Source organism: Cnephaeus nilssonii (genome assembly GCF_951640355.1).
Source record: "Cnephaeus nilssonii genome assembly, chromosome: 16".
Lineage (NCBI taxonomy): Eukaryota > Metazoa > Chordata > Mammalia > Chiroptera > Vespertilionidae > Cnephaeus > Cnephaeus nilssonii.
The window spans coordinates 12,501,709-12,517,863 of record NC_137087.1 but is presented as its reverse complement, the minus strand read 5'-3'; the positions used below and the strand labels follow the sequence as shown (position 1 = coordinate 12,517,863).

The window sequence follows — 16,155 nt, the reverse complement described above, 5'->3', positions numbered from 1 at the left end:
CCAGCAAATGGCCCAGCCAGATCACGCTGTGTAAGGACTCAGTGCTTCCGGATAGCTCTTAGGCATTCGCTCTTAGTCATGAGGATTACCATGGTTTACTAATACACGAAGAAAGTGCCTAAACAAACAGGAATAACAGCAACTTAAAGTGTTAACTTAAGAAACATTCAAACCTGTAAAGAACTTTAACAAAAAAAGTATTTTATTGATTTTTTACAGAGAGGAAGGGAGAGGGTCAGAGTTAGAAACATCGATGATAGAGAAACATCGATCAGTGCCTCCTGCACACCCCCTACTGGGGATGTGCCCGCAACCAAGGTACATGCCCTTGGACTGGAATAGAACTTGGGACCCTTCAGTCCGCAGGCCGAGGCTCTAGCCACTGAGCCAAACTGGTTAGGGCCCTGTAAAGAATTTTTGTAAGTTTATTTGAGCCAAACTATTAACAATTGCCAAGAAGCACAATCTCAACATATTGAGATAATGCTCCAGAGAATGGAGTTTTTTCACCTTGTTTTATATAATCAAAGGAGGAGACGTAAATGGGTTACATGAAATCCATTGGTGATTTACTAGGGAGGTGGGAGAAAGCAAGCGGGGGAGGGGAGAACCTCTGGGATTGGATAAAAAGTAAAATGATAGACACATACTACTTTTACATAGGTGGGTACTGGATAGTTAACAATCAACAATTAACAAGGTAACAATAACAATCAGGGAATTTGTGGTTTCCATCCTGGCACATTGGTTGTATCCTGAGGGGTCCAGAAAAAGGGAAGTTACAAGTTACTCTGACATTCCACAGGTATATTATCTTAGATGGGAAAAAGACGATATGCTTAGTAAAGAGTGAAGTTGATCTTTGTCAGGGAAGATACTGGCCTAGGACATGACTGCCCACTATTAACTGCTTTTCAATGAAAAGATTTTAATTTCAGGCCATCCTTTGTGATTACCTTAGGTCTCTGAGTTTGCAGCACCGCCATGCAGGCCTTCCCTGAGTTAGTCAGGTTAGCCTGTGGCACCTTTTTGTTCACAAAATAAATAGTCAATTTAGAGAGAAGGGCATCTTGAAAAAAATTAGACATATTCTCAGAGAGATAAGACAAATATATCCATGCAAAGAGAATAAGATACTACAAAAATTTAGAAAATAAAAAAAGGATTAAAAGTTAAAAACAAGGTCAGAGCAAAACTGTTAACAGAATGATTAGAAGATAAAGGTGAGGGCATTGATCCTAGAGCCATGGCCCAGTGGTCTGTGACCTTGTGGAGAAGGCCCTGCACTGTAAAGGCTGATTCACTTACTGGAAGCTGAGCCTCTGTTGGCCACATCTGGCACGAGGCCAAGGTTGAGCTGGTTCTTCCAACCCCTGCTGAGATCCCTGCAGCTGTTTGGAGCTTGAAAGCAGTAGTCACTCGTGCTCAGACTGGTAGCATCAAACAGCTCACAGTGAAGGAAGCTCGTTGAATGGTTTGGTGGCCATGGAGGTGTGGATGTAGTTTTATGTCATCGAGATCACAGGCCAGCATGACATCATTGGCTATAAGGTTTGAAGACCAGCCTTTCATATCCGTTTCTTTTTGGGTTATTATTTGAATGTTCTTGGACCATGAGTGATCCAAATGGTACTTGAATACAAAAAGATACGTCAGTAGAAACAGTGAAGGAGTCTCCTCGAAGAGGAAGAAGATGAAGAAATGGATAATACAGCAGAATAGGTAAGAAAATTAAAGGATCAGCCAGAGTTTCCATATCCATGAATAGGAAGGAGTTGCAGAAAGAGAGAACAGAGAAAAACCAAGTGGGAAGATGATCAAGAAAACGTTTCCTGGGAGAGCAGGGTATCGGTTTCCCTGTCAGAAGGGTTCATCGGATGTTGAGCCGAGTGGGTGGAGATAGACCCAGAGCAGGACCCTGACTTGTCCGTGTGCTGCAAGTTTACAGGGAGAGAGAGCGGGGCAGGTGCAGAGATCAGGGACCTGGTGGTTGGGGGCTTCCCAATACATTGGATTAGAGACGATGCTAAGAGGGTGATGGCTTCATCAGTCAGTGCGATGATTTCTAACTGGAATTCCATACTCGGCCCAAGTGTTATTCAGGGAGTATAAAGCTATTTTCAGACATACAGCTTGCCTTTTGCGCTGAAGGGTTTCCCACAAGGCGAGCAAAGACTGGATGTCTCATAGGCTGTGTCCCAGAGGAGGTGGAGGGGAGGCTGCACACCGGTCCAGGTGGAAGCAGCTCAGAGGCCAGGAGAGGTTTCTTCTGGAAGAAGCAGAGGTAGAACATCCGATGTGAATGGACTTACTGAGAGGAAATAAATTCACCGAAAAGTAAGCAAATAGGAAAATCAGAATTATTAATTCCAGAGAACAAAACGTTGTACGGGAAAAGTAATTATGGCTTATATGGCTTGCTCACATGGCCATAATAATGTGAACTCTGAAAATCTCTCTACCCAAAGCTATAGCTTTAACTGTTGTAGGCAGTGGAATGGCACCAGATTGTCTGACCAGTGGGGTATGACCAAACCTGGGTTCTACAACCTGGGTAGGTTCTGGCTGGGAAAGAATTCAGAGCAAGACCCAAACTGTAAGAGAACATTTATTTGGTAAATCACAGAGGTAGAAGAAGTCATTCCCAGAATAAATGGGCTTAGGAAACAAGCATGGAGGTAAGGAAGGGCCCTCGGAGCTTGGGAGTGAGGAAACTAATGGTAAGGAGCCTGGGGGAGAGAAGGGGGGAGGGGAAAGGGAAAGGCTTGCGCATGCTCCCTGGAGGGAGAGGGCACTGGGTCCTCCATAAGGTTTTTAAGGGTGGAGATTTTAAGGGAGGTCCCAGGGAAAGATCTTAATAGACTATTCAGTAGCTTTCCAGGTGTGCCCGTTCAGGGTTGTGGTCTCTACTGATTGACTGGCACCAGGGCAGGGGGTCGTTATTCATCTGGTCCTTACGTCAGCGATGGCTGGTTTTGTTGCTTTTCTGGGCCTGGAGCCAAAATACAACTGAGGCCTAGCTGTTATCTCTAGGGAGGAAAGGTCAGGGGGTCCAAACCTCATGACCAGTGATACACTAGGGGAGGAAAGGTCACCCTGGGGGCAAGGTCCCACCCTGCAATTGATTGCTAGGCACCTGGGGTTTTCCACCCCCCGTGACCTTCTGCACCTGGCCCATGTCCTTGCTTTGCTCACGTCTGTCTAACTGCCTACAACATAACTATAATTGGAGCTAACTATAATTGGGAAAGAAGTGTGAGCTGGTGATTTAGGGGAGAGGTGGTTTGTAGGAGTGTAAAGAGAGTTGTTATATTCTTGTTTTCCAGGGTAGGAAGTGGATAGGTAATAACTACAACTGAAAAACCAGGGGTAGAAATACAAGCATATTATATACAGAAATTTCTAAGAGATATTTGGGGTGTAAGCATTATTAGACAAAAAAATTCAACCCAGTGAATTTGGAGATTTAATTGGCTTTATTAAGCGATTCATGAATCGGGCAGCATCCCATCCAGCTGCTAGAAGGGTGCTCTGAGGCATTTTACAAAATGGAAGGTTTTTATCGGAAAAAGGGTGAGATGAGGGAGCTATTAACAGAAGAAATAATTATTTTAGGGCCTAGAAATCTTTTCTTTGGGGGAAGAGAGGGTTTTTATCATGCATATTGCCTCTGCTTTCTATGGGGAATGAGGGGCCCATGTGACAGATTACCTTACTGGTGCTTGACCAGAAAATTCAAGCCTGGTTAATGAAGATCATGTTTCTGGCAGAAGTAGAAACTGCAGTTAGATCAGGTGTTAACTCTCGGTTTGGCGTCAGGGGATTCTAGCACAAGTGACGGCATGCTGGGCCTGTGATTTTGTCTTTGACAACATTGAGATCAGTGAGAAGCTGAAAGTGTCCCTTGGAAAGGGGGAGGCCTGGCCTAGGGCCTCGGATCTGCTCTTTTTCTCAGCACAGCTTTTATAATAGTTGATTCTTTGATTATATGCAGGGATAATTTTTTTCTCTGAAAAAAAAAAAATTCAAACCACAGCAAGTCTAGAATGCATGCCATGTAATAAGGGGAAGTATTGTTTCATGAAACTCACTTTAGTTGAGTATGCAAGTACGTGTGCACTGGATTGATTTTGTTGTTGCTTACTGTGTGTGGGCCATGGCAAAAAATATAAGAGCCATTTTCAGTGTTTTCTCATTGCCAGTTCACCTTTCACACTTCTGTTCTTTATAAATATTTTATGATTAAACATGTGCTACTTTTGTAATTAACATGACAGGAAGAGCCCTGGCTGGTGTGGCTCAGCTGGTTGGGTGTTGTCCCTAGCATCTGAAAAGTTACAGGTTTGATTCCCGTACATGCCTGGGTTGTTGCAGGCTACAACCCCCAGTAGGAGGCATGCTGGAGGCAGCCGATCAATATTTTGCTCTCACATCGATGTTTTTCTCCTTTCCTCTCTCTCTCAAAATATCAATAAAAAATATATTTTTTAAAAATGACGGGGAGAAGAGGAGGAAGGATTTTATAGGTTAACATAATCCCAAGGTAGACAAGCCCTATTCACAGTGACTGCTGAGGTCACCACACTGCGGGGGGGGAGGGGGGGGCAGCATCCTCCAAGTGGGCATGCCCGCCCCCTCCAGCAGTAGCCAAAGCCTCAGTGTACATTGATAATACAAAGGTCGTAATGGTAAGTGTATCAATGGAAACCTTTTTTAAAAAAAATATATTTTATTGATTTTTTACAGAGAGGAAGGGAGAGGGATAGAGAGCTAGAAATGTCTATGAGAGAGAAACATCGACCAGCTGCCTCCTGCACACCCCCCACCAGGGATGTGCCCGCAACCAATGTACATGCCCTTGACCGGAATCGAACCCGGGACCCTTCAGTCCGCAGACCGACGCTCTATCTACTGAGCCAAACCAGTTTCAGCAATGGAAACCTTTTTAGAAAATCACTTTTAAATTTACCACCCCATGCAACCATGTTCATGCTTCCATGTTCCATTTTGGCCTTTAAGCACATGCCTACAAATTGTTTCATAATTGCAAACTGTGATGTGCAGATTTCATACTTGATGCATATTCTTTTTATTCTCTTGGTTTATTTTCTTGAGGCAAATTCTTAGTCATGCATTTATTGGATTAGGGGTATGACCATTTGGGGGAGGAGGGGGTTGAATGTCTAACCGTGTTGCTCACTAAAGTGTGGTAACAGTTTAGTCTGCTGCCATGGAGGTATGAACATACCAGCCTCACATGGGCTTGCCAGCCACAGTGGTGGTTATCTTGTTAAATTAAAAGGTGCAAAATAACATCTCTGGATTGTCTTTAAGTTTTATTTCCGGTGACGTTGCATATTTTTCCGTCTGGTAACTATATTGCCCTTTCATTTCAGTATAATATCCATTTTCTTTGTCGTTTCTAAAAATGAAGTGTTTTATTTTAAGTCTGAATTTTTATATTGTAAATATTTACCCTTTGTTATAATTGCTGCTGATAACATAATTTGTGTTTCCTTTTTTATTTTAATGTACCTTTTAATTGTATGGGAGTTTTAAAACTTTTTATGTTTTATATTGATATTTTTGTTCTTTGGATTTTTCCCCCTCTTGACTCAAAAGTGAAGGTCAGCGGAGGCCTGAAATACCCGCTCTCTCGCGTGTGCATGGGCGTGTGTGTGTGCCTGTGCACCTACATTCAGCCTTAAGGATTTAGAGGGATTCTGGCTTATTATTTAGTTCCAGCTATCTCAGCACTTAAATGATGCTAACTTTCCTTAATGTTTAGAGAAGTTGATTTTAAACACTTGCCTTCTATTTGCCTCATAAATGGTTTATTCTGTTTTAATGTTTTGGATTTGAGAGACAGTTTGAGGATGTAAAATTACATTTTTCTGAGAGTTGTTTTTTAATGCAAGAAACCCCCACAAAATAGCTTTTGGAGCGCCTTCTGTGTTGGCGGTGGTAATTAGTTCATGCATCTTCTTTTAGGAAGCTAAGACTCAGTCTGTGTGTGCTTTAAGGTAAATGGATTTGGTGTTAATTGAATTCATTAGTTGGTAGAGAGCTAAGTTCTTCTGATGTGACTCAGTTTAGCAAATGAGATGAAATGTCAGGGATGACAGCCACTTTGGAGTCGTTTTCGCTGAAGTTTGGGGCTGATCAGGGTTGCAGTTTCAGCTCCACTGCCTTTATTGGCTTCTCGGGGTCCTTTGTAAATGTGGCTCACACCTCAGGTTGGCAGCTCAGCCGTGCTCATCAATCTTTTATCCTTCTCTGAGGTTCTGAAGGCGCTGGGCCGAGCTCGGCATTGGCCGTATTCCCTACAAACCGGCCAGCGGGCCCTGTCCCATGTTGGAGGATGTGGCTCGGGCTGGAGTCCAAACAAGTCGTCTGCTTACCTCCTTCAATTTAAGTTCTGGGCTGTGCTCATGTGGACACTCGGCTCCTCTTGTGTGTGACCCTGACCTTCAGGCCCTGCTTCTCCAGCCCTGGCCTGCAAAACAGAGCAGAGCAGGGGCATGAGGCAGCCTTTCCTCCCAGCTCCAAGGTTACGTGGGGGTAGGACTGGGGTGCAGGCTGGGGCCAGCTCGCCCCACCCTGCTAGTGAGTCGAGTATCTTCTCTTTCCAGGGGGAGGAATCAACAAGTAGGTGAAGAACCTTAGAGTGTAGGGCCCTGAAACCTATATTTAATATTTTTATATTTTTATTGATTTCAGAGAGGAAGGGTGAGGGAGAGAGATAGAAACATCAACGATGAGGGAGGATCGTTGATCAGCTGTCCCCTGCACGCCCCCTACTGGGGATCGAGCCTGCAACCCGGGCACGTGCCCCCACTGGGAATCAAACCATGACCTCTTGGTTCATAGGTAGTTGCTCAACCGCTGAGCCACACTGCCAGGCTGAAGTCTGTGTTTAGAACCAATCATGCTGATGCTGCCAGCTGGTCTCCTCAACACCAGTGACTTTAGGGATCAGTCACTAAGGTCCTGTTTTAGTTGAGGATGCTGAGGCCTGGGGTGACAAGTGGGGGGTGCGGAGGAGGGGGGACTTGCCCAGGGTCAGGTCATGTTGCTGAAGGAAGGAGTCTGCATGGGAGCGCCTGGTCCTCTCACTGCGGCCACCTTTGTGGCCCAGGCCGTGCTCAGGCCTCCTGTGTGCCCTGGTGTCCAGTAGTTCACACTCATTCTTGGAGGTGACCTTTGTGGAAGTGCTGTTCTTTTTTTATTTTTAATCCTCACCAGAGGATATTTTTTCCATTGATTTTTAGAGAGAGTGGAAGGGATGGAGGAGGGGAGAGAGAGAGACATCAGTTGGTTGAACCTGAAACCCAGTACGAGGTACGTGCCCTTGACCAGAATCGAACCTGCGACCTTTTGGTTTGGGGGGCCAGTGCTCTAACCACCTGGCCAGATCCGGAAGTGCTGTTCTGATGGCGGGATGGGGAGGTGGGGATGGGCTGCGGGGTTGTTGCCCTCTCCCTGGCTGGCTTTTGAGACTAGACCGGCCTCTCCCCCCGCAGGCCGTTGACCATCTCCCATTCCTCTTGGAGGGAGGGGCTGGGCGAATGGTGGTGTCCGGATTGTGCCTGTGGGTCCCGCTCTGTGGGAAGGGTGGTTGAGCATCACACCACCCATTTCTAGAGGGATGTGGTTTCCATGTCCCTGCTTGGCACCGCTTTCTCAGAATAGCGGCAGGCCCTGAGGCTGCCTCGCAGGGCGGTTCGCAGCAGCCACTCGCAGCGTGGCAGGAGCTCGCTTCTTACTGGTGGTTGTGGGCTGGTGGTGTCCTCACTTGTTTGTTGTTGCCTTGGTTCTGGTATGTGATGCCCTTCTTCTCACCCTGGGAAGTGGGAGGCTGGGGTTCGGGGAGAGCTTTCCCCCGTGAACCTCAGATCCCGCCTTGCCCTGTGGGTCAGCTTGAGGCACCGTCCTCCTTCCTCATCCTTCAGCCACTGCTTTGGAGTTAGGGGCTCCTGGTCACCGCTGGGTTCAGAAAGTAAAGGAGTGAAGGTGGGTCAGGCCCTCTGAATTTCCCTTTTGGGGCACCTCCTTTTTGTAGGGTTCCTGAGAGGGCTTGGGGGATGGACACAGAGGGGCCCCTCCCTGCACCCTGTGCAGTTCACAGAATGTTTGTAGTTTAAGGCCAAAGCAGTGATCTTGGTGGGGAGGTGTGGGGAGGGGGAGTGGGGAGGTTAAGCAAGGGAGAAGAAGAGGAAGGCGTGGGGTGAAAGCTGGGCTCATGGGATGTCCCGCCCAGGCCAGGGTGCTGGCCTTCCTCACCTCCGTGCGGGCTGAGCTCGGAGGTTGTCTCTGAAAACCTTACCTGAACAAATGTGGAGCCTGAAGTTTGTCTGCTCTTCACTGGCCGCTGCTACCTTACGTCCAGGTTGGCCTTTGTCTTCACTTCCCAGAATGGCCACGTCCCCATTCTCCCTCGGTTCTCCACTCCTGGCTGCTCTGCCCCAGGTAGGGTAGGCGGAAGGAACGTGGGCTGCGGAATCCTGTCCTTGGTTCAGATCCTGCGGTCGGTCATTTTTTTTTTTTTTGGTCTTTTCCTGGAGCAAGTCACATGACCTTCCGGAACTCCTGTTTCCTCCACCATGAAGTAGAAAAATCAGTACCCAGAGTAGAGGGGATGGGATGAATATTTGAGAAGGCACCAAGCAGAAGTCCTGATATTTAGGAGACTCTTAAAGTATCACCATTCTCCATTCTTTCAAAAATTCTGTTATTTTTTTTTGGCTGTTTTCACAAAGTTGACTTAACCTGAGTTTTGCCTAACTCAGTGGTTGGCAAACCGCGGCTTGCGAGCTATATGTGGCTCGCGAGCCGCAGTTTGCCGACCACTGGCCTAACTTATAGCTGACATTGACAGTAAACTGCGCCGGTGAGTGAGAGAACACACAGGGAACAATTGGAGACTCTGGATTCTGTGGGAGCCTTACTGTTGCTCTCGCTCTCCTTGGGGAGCAGGTTGGGGGAGGTGTTTTGAAGCTGAACCTGCTGCCTCATGGCTCCCACGTCTCTCCACAGGTCCTGCTTCTCGGAAGATGCACTATTATAGATACTCCAACGCGGAGGTCAGCTGCTGGTACAAGTACCTGCTCTTCAGTTACAACATCGTCTTCTGGGTGAGTGGATGAGAGCGGCCGCCTTCCCTTGCTTAGGGCTTCACTAGTAAATCATGATTCTTCACGTACTTTGGATTTGCCAGGCCCTCTGAGACTGCATGGGATGGTGGGCAGGGTTGGTGAGCCCTGCTCGAGCAACAAGTTATAAAATAGCACTTCCCCTTAAGTGCTGTGATGGGGAAGGCCCAGGTGATTGAAAACCAGACTGAGTGGTCCAGGTATTCTGGTGATTGAATACCAGGCTACCCCAGCCTTGGGGGTTCAGGAGGGCTTGGGGCTCTGGCCCAGATATTTGTCTCCCCCATCCCTGCCCTAGGAATGCCCCAGGGAGTCATCCGGGCAAGATGTTTTGTGTGCATCAGCCTGTGGGCTAGGCCCTGTTCTGGCTCTGGAAGTTTAGACTGGGCAAGGCTGTGGTGCCGTGTTTAACCAGCAGTGGTATTAGCTCCTGAGCAGTGGAGCAGGGAGGGAAACGCTCCTTGACTGGGGTGCTCAGAAAAGAACATCCCAAGGAGGGGACCTGTGGATCGAGACCTGGATATGAGTGAAGAGGCAGCCACGTGGGGATCTGGGGAAGAAAGCGCCAGGCCTGAGGCAGGAGTGAGCTTGGCATATGCCAGGTACGAGGAGAAGGCCATGTGGCTGGAGCTGAGTGAGTGCAGAGGAGAGGAGACAGGTGAGGACAGAGGCACGAAGGAGCCCGGTCAGGTAGGACCATCCAGTTCTCAGTGAGGATGGAGTTATGTTCTACTTTTTGTAGCGACTCTTGGTAGGTTGTAAGTTGGATGGCATGATCTGATTTTGGAATGATCCTGTAGAGTGAGGGGATGGATGGTGGGGCCGTGTTCTGAGAAGGAATTTTGGGGCAGGAGGGATTGGATGGTCTCTTAGCCAGGTATATAGATATGTCACCCTCATGGAGTCTAAACCCCCATCTGGAGTCTAAACCCCCATCACAGGAAGGGGTGGAACGGAAGAGGATGAGATCCTGTTGACTGAAGGGAGGTCTGGCTGTTGAGCCCTGGGATGCGGAGGCAGGGTTTGGTGCCAAGTCCACTCCACCGCTGGCTGTGTGTGAGTGGCCCGAGGTAAAAGGAAGATGAGGCTTTATGTTGTGCAGCCCGGAGAGGGAGCCTTTCAAGTAGGAAGGAGCGATGAGCTGTCCCCTGGGAGGACATAAAGTTGACATTAGCTTTGACAAGGTGAGGGTTGTTGGTGACCTTGACCAGAGCTGCTTTTTGCTCGGGGGGGGGGGGGGGGGGGGCGGGGCGGGGCTGACACCCACCTGGAGTTGGCCGAGGAGCTAGTGGGACATGAGGAAATGGAGACTGGTGACTTAGGACATTTCTTTCAAGGACTCTGGCCCAGAAGGGGAGCAGGACAATTGGGCACTGGCTGGAGGTGGTCCAGGGGTTAAGGAAGATACAGCGCGGGTGTGATGCCAGTGGGATTGGTCCAGAGAGACACAGACATTGGTTCTGCTGGGCAGGAGGGCGAGGGCACGATCATGAAGAGGCTTGTAAAACCGTAGCAGGTATTGCTGACCAGTGTCTGTGTGGGCAGATGGAGAAGGACGGACAGAGCGAGCGGCCACGGTGCCACCTCTCGCCTCCACTGTGGGTTTTGGCATTTCCTGTTGGGATTGGAATTTTTTTTCCCTCCATGCCAGCTGGCTTCCTTAAACTTATTTTTAATTGTAGTTGACAATATCGTATTAGCTTCAGGTGTACAATATAGTGACTCAACATTCATACACCTCATGAAGGGCTCACCGCAGTGTCTGGTGACCGTCTGTCACCGTTGTTAGGCCTGAAACTCTGGAGAACAAGGCGGACTTACGAACACTTCTCCGGCCTCCACCCTTGATTATACAGCACCACCTCCTGACCATGTATCTCAAAGTTGTGGGGGTTTCTGTCCTGGAGAAATAGGGTAGAATTCAATGGCAGGGCGTTCACCCAGGTCTTTCCTGAGCTCAGACAACTTTCCCCAATGTCGTCATTGCCCTGAAGTAGGGCAGGGCCCGGCATTGGACGTGGTTCCTTAGTAGACACACCTCAGGGCCCTTCCTCTTTGGGGGACTGGCTGTCCCATCCTCGAGGTGTGTGGCTTCCAGACCTGCACTGCTCCCTGTGTGGTGGAGCGCACCTGCCAGGCCGGCCGCCTCACACTTTGGCCACTTGCACATGCAGCTGTCATCATCCCGCCGGCTGTGCTCCTTGGCCTTGTGCCCTGACCTCGGAGTCTCATCCTGATTTTTGCAGCTGGAGGGAACCTCTCCCAGCACTGCCTGGGTCCTGATGTCCCCATGTCTTCAGAGGCTTTTCAGAACAGAGTCCTTGCTCTTGGGAAGCTGTGCTCATTTGCCTGATAGCACCTTTGCAGCGCCAGACTCACATAGTGGAGCTGCTGAGTCCAGAATCGTGGCCATTTGTTTGGTGGCTGAAGGCTGCTGCAGTTTGCTGCGAGTTTTGCAGAACTGGCAGTGCGCATGGTCGAGAGTTAATCATTGTTCAGTTAGTGTGCACTGGGGCAGAACAGGAAGGGACAAAAAGGAACCGTCAGGAAAATGAGGCCTGGGAGAGCGTGGGGGGAGGTTTGGGGGGCGGGGGAGGGGAGGAGGGATGCCAGGCACCTGGCTGGGGAGGCTGCCTGGCCCTTCCCTGCTGCGTTCCTGGTGGTGATTTGTTGTCACCTGCCCAGGAGCTGGGCGTCTGCGTGAGACCTAAGAATTGGGCTGCAGAGCCCTCAGGGACCCGCATGGGGTCAGTCTGGACTCTCTAGAACTAGTGACCTTCTAAGCTTCATGTTTTCCTTATGAAATACTGATCTCACCTACCTGCTGCTTGCCCCACAGGCTGCTGAGAGCGTCTCAAATGGTATGCAAAGCCCCTACCTCCTTAGAGTAGTTCTCTTTTTTAAAAAGAGGATAATGGACGCCCATGTTCCCATATCCTAGCTCCAAAAATTACCAACTCATCCAATCTCGTGTCGTTTCTACTCCCCCACAGCCGCGCCCTCGGAGATTTTGAAGCCAAGCACAGACAGGGAGTTTTTACAGTGTTTGGTTTGTTTGGACGAGATAACAGTGCGCGGTGCAGCAGAGGACTGCCTGGGCTCAGCAGGCCGGTTTGAGTATGCGGAGCGCAGCCTGCTGTTGCTCGGACCACTTCCAGGTGCTGGAACAAGCACAGGTTTCATTTAGCAGTTTTTCCCCTTCCGCATTATTTTCACAGCCACAGCCTTTATAACAAACACCTGTAACTCTAGCAGTTTTCTTAAGCTTCTCTCCCTCCAGTTTAGGGACAGATGTTTTCCAAGAGGCCAGGAATGGTAATCCTGGCTCCTTAGGGTGAGACAGGCCGATGCGCGTGCCTGTGTCTGTTCTGAACTGCACCTGTTCTGATCACAGGTGTGTCAGGAAACAACGCTCCCCGCCAGCATAGCATTTTGAGGGCACCAGCATTTCTTACATTTTACAAAAGTATTATAATCATCATTTGTTTGTGTTAGACCTGTTTCTAGCGCAAAAATCTCACTTTGACTTGGGGAAATGCAAATCAAAACCACAGCGATACCACTTTAAACCCATGAGGATGGCTATTACGAAAAGAACAGAACATGACAGATGTTGGCAGGGTTGTGGAGAAATTGGAACCCTTGTGCACTATTCATGCAACTGTAAAATGATGCAGCTGCTATGGAAAATAGTATGGTGGGTCCTCAAAACGTTAAAAAATAAAACTACCATAGGATCCAGCAATCCAATTCTGGGCATATACCCAAAAGAATTGAGGGCAGGGTCTGTAGTGATGTTTGTACACCCATGTTCGTAGCAGCGTTATTCATAATAGCCAAAGGTAGAAACAGCCCAGGTATCAACTGCCAGATGAATGGATAAACGAAATGGGGGTCTATGATGCACTGGAATATTATTCAGCCTTAAAAAGGAAGGCAGTCCTGACACATGCCACAAGTGGATGAACCTTGAGGACGCTGTGGGAAGTGAAATAAGCCAGACACAAAAGCACAAATACTGTATGATTCCATTTAAGTGATGCACCCAGAGCAGTCAAATTCATAGAAACAGAAAGTAGAATGGTGGTTGCCAGGGAGTGGGGGGAGGGGAGAATGGGGAAGTTATTGTTCAATGGGTGGAGTGTCAGTTTTGCCTGATGAAAAGTTCTGTGGCCCTAGCTGGTTTGGCTCAGTGGATAGAGCAGACTGAAGGGTCCCAGGCTCGATTCCGGTCAAGGGCACATGTCTGGGTTGCTGGCTCCATCCCCAGTAAGGGTTGTGCAGGAGGCAGCCATTCAATGATTCTCATAATTAATGTTTCTATCTCTCTCTCTCTCTCTCTCCCTTCCTCTCTGAAATCAATACAAATTTATTTTAAAAAATAAGTTCTGTGGATGGTGGTGATGGTGGCATAACCCTTTGAACGTGCCGAGTCCCACCCAGCTGTACACTTATTTTTTTTAATATATTTTTATTGACATTTTACAGAGAGGAAGGGAGAAGGATAGAGAGTTAGAAACATCGATGAGAGAGAAACATCGATCAGCTGCCTCCTGCACGCCCCCTACTGGGGATGTGCCTGCAACCAAGGTACATGCCCTCGACTGGAATTGAACCTGGGACCCTTCAGTCCGCAGGCCGATGCTCTATCCACTGAGCCAAACCGGTCAGGGCCAGCTGTACACTTAGAAATGGCAGTTGGATATTATGCGCACTTACCACAGTGAAAGTGCTTCCACTCTCCCTGGACTTCAGAGGAAGGGAGGCAGGGGGGCCCGGAGGGGGGGGGTGGGCGGCCTTTTGCTCACTGGCTCCCAGAGAACTTGGCTTTCCCGGTTCCCCTGAGTGAGTCCTGTATCGGGGTCACCAGATGGCGTCTGCAGAGCCAGGGTTGCTTCCCACCACACACACTGAGGGTAATCGGCATGGGGTCGGGTGAAGGCATCCGCTTCAGAGGAGGACTGGTTAAAAGTGAAGAGCTGAGGCCGCTCGTGGGCACAGACAGTGCCCTGTCCGGAGAGCAGGGACCCTGCCGATGCTGCCTCGGTGACTTACGAAGTGCAGGGTTGGCTTCTGAGCCCAGCCTGCAGCCTGTTTGCTGAGTGGGAGGCGCCTCCCTTCACAGTGACAGATGCCTCCCTGAGTGTGGTGTTGTCCATGGGATTTGTGGTCCACGCTGGGAAACCTAAGGTTACCTTGCTAAGAGAGGTTAATAAGGATTTTTCCGGAACCACAGGTGTCCCCAGGACTGTCCCAGGCAGACCAGGATATGTCCGTCCCCCCCCCACCCCGCCCCAGAGAGGCAAAGCCAGCCTGGTGGGGAAGGACTTAAAGGCAGCTCCCGTCCCCTGCCTGGTCACTGGTCACGGCAGCTTTGTGAGTGGAGAGCCTTCCTCTCTTCCTGCGGCCTTCATCGCGCTCCTTCTCCCATCCGGGACAGTCAGTACCTCCTACGCTGGGCTGACAGAATGGCCCGCGTGTAATGTCAGAGCCCGAGGCCTGGTCCCGGGTCCGCATGCAGATGTTCCTCCCCTTCCATCTCTGGGCAGCTGATGCCCCAGAAAGGGAAAGGCTGGTGTTTTTTCGTGTCGTGTCTTTTCGTTTTCACTGCTGAGAAGAAGTGGTTCCGTTTTCTCTTCAAGTTTTATTTCATAAACGTTTGTAATTGCTTGGAAATTCTGCACGAGTCGCCCCAGCTGCACCACATCCCTCCTCGTGCTCAGCTCCTGCCTGCATCATCCGGTGGCACGTCCTCGCAGCCTGAGGCCTGCGCTTCCATGGCACATCCCCGCGTGGAGCACGTCCAGGTGGCTCAGTTTTCCTGAGTGTACTTTTGGAAATTCCCGTATTGCGCATTTAGGTTGTTTCCATTCCTTTTATGACCCCAGATAAGGATGCAGCGGTTGGTTCTGTGGAATACAGATTCTTCCGTGTGGGGGAGGTAGGGGATGATTTGCTGGAGTCGAGCCCCAGGAGGGAGATTAAATGGGTCAGAAGGTGTGTTCCTTGTTTCGATGGCCTGACATATTTATATAGTCCAAATTGTTTCTCCAGAAGGGCTGTCCCAATTCCTAAGAAATGGATCAGCTAATCACATAGGTGTGTGCGTGTTCTCCAACGCTTGCCAAGGCAGAGGTCAAGGACCGCTTAATCGGAGGCTCTCCTGGCTAGTTGCTGCCTGCGGAGCTGGCCTGCGGGGCCTGGGCGCCCGGAGGATGATCCCCAGGGGGATTTCTGGGGTGCACTGCTCTGTGCGGGGCACCCGTTCTGGCTCACAGGTAGTCCCAGGTTTCTGATGAGTGCGTGTGACTCAGCATCTCTGCCAGCACCTACTCAGCACGGCCCAGGCTGCTGGAGACACTTGTCTTCTGCGTGGGAGTCTCATTCCCATCTTGTTCGTACCTTTCCCCCCAGAAAAGCTTTTTGAAAATAACACCCCTGTTGAGGTGTAAATGAGACAATAACATTTGGCCATTTCAAGTGTACAGTTGGGTGCGTTGACAACTGGGTGCCCATGGACCCACCATCATCACCCAGTGAAGACAGAAAACATGTCCCCCACTTCGGAAGCTGCCCCGAGCCCTCTGCAGGTCTCCCCTTCTGCAGGCAGCCGCCCGCCCGCCTCCTGCCACCGTAAAGCAGGTTTGACTCGGGGATCTGACTTCTCTAGGTGATGTTTTTCTCTGTTGTTTTTCTTTTTTAACTTCATTGATTTCTTTTGAAATAAAATTTTTTATTGATGTCTCTTATTTTTATTATCTCCTTTCTTCTACTTTGGAATTATTTGCTGTTTCTCTAGCATCTAAGGTAGAAGATTCGGTCATTGATTATAAATCTTTTTTTTCCTAGTATAAGTATTTTATGTATATGCTTTCTGCATCCCACACATTTTGGTATATTTTCATTTCAATGGTTAAAATATACATGCATACTCTGTGTGTAATGTGTCTTTTCTTTCCTCCTCTGGCTCACTTCAAGAGTTTGACTTTAATTCCATTTCTTT

At 49.0% G+C, this 16,155-nt stretch overlaps 1 protein-coding gene across 3 annotated transcripts in view; it reads left to right on the top strand.

The window, feature by feature from the left end:
• Window positions 1-16,155, top strand: part of TSPAN14 (tetraspanin 14) — a 55,441-nt gene that overhangs the window by 20,272 nt on the left and 19,014 nt on the right. For all 3 annotated transcript variants that reach the window (XM_079793041.1, XM_079793040.1, XM_079793039.1), the window contains exon 2: window positions 9,037-9,134. In XM_079793041.1, coding sequence (XP_079649167.1) covers window positions 9,054-9,134 — 81 coding nt within the window. In that variant the 5' untranslated portion in view covers window positions 9,037-9,053. The remainder of the gene's footprint in view (window positions 1-9,036; window positions 9,135-16,155) is intronic.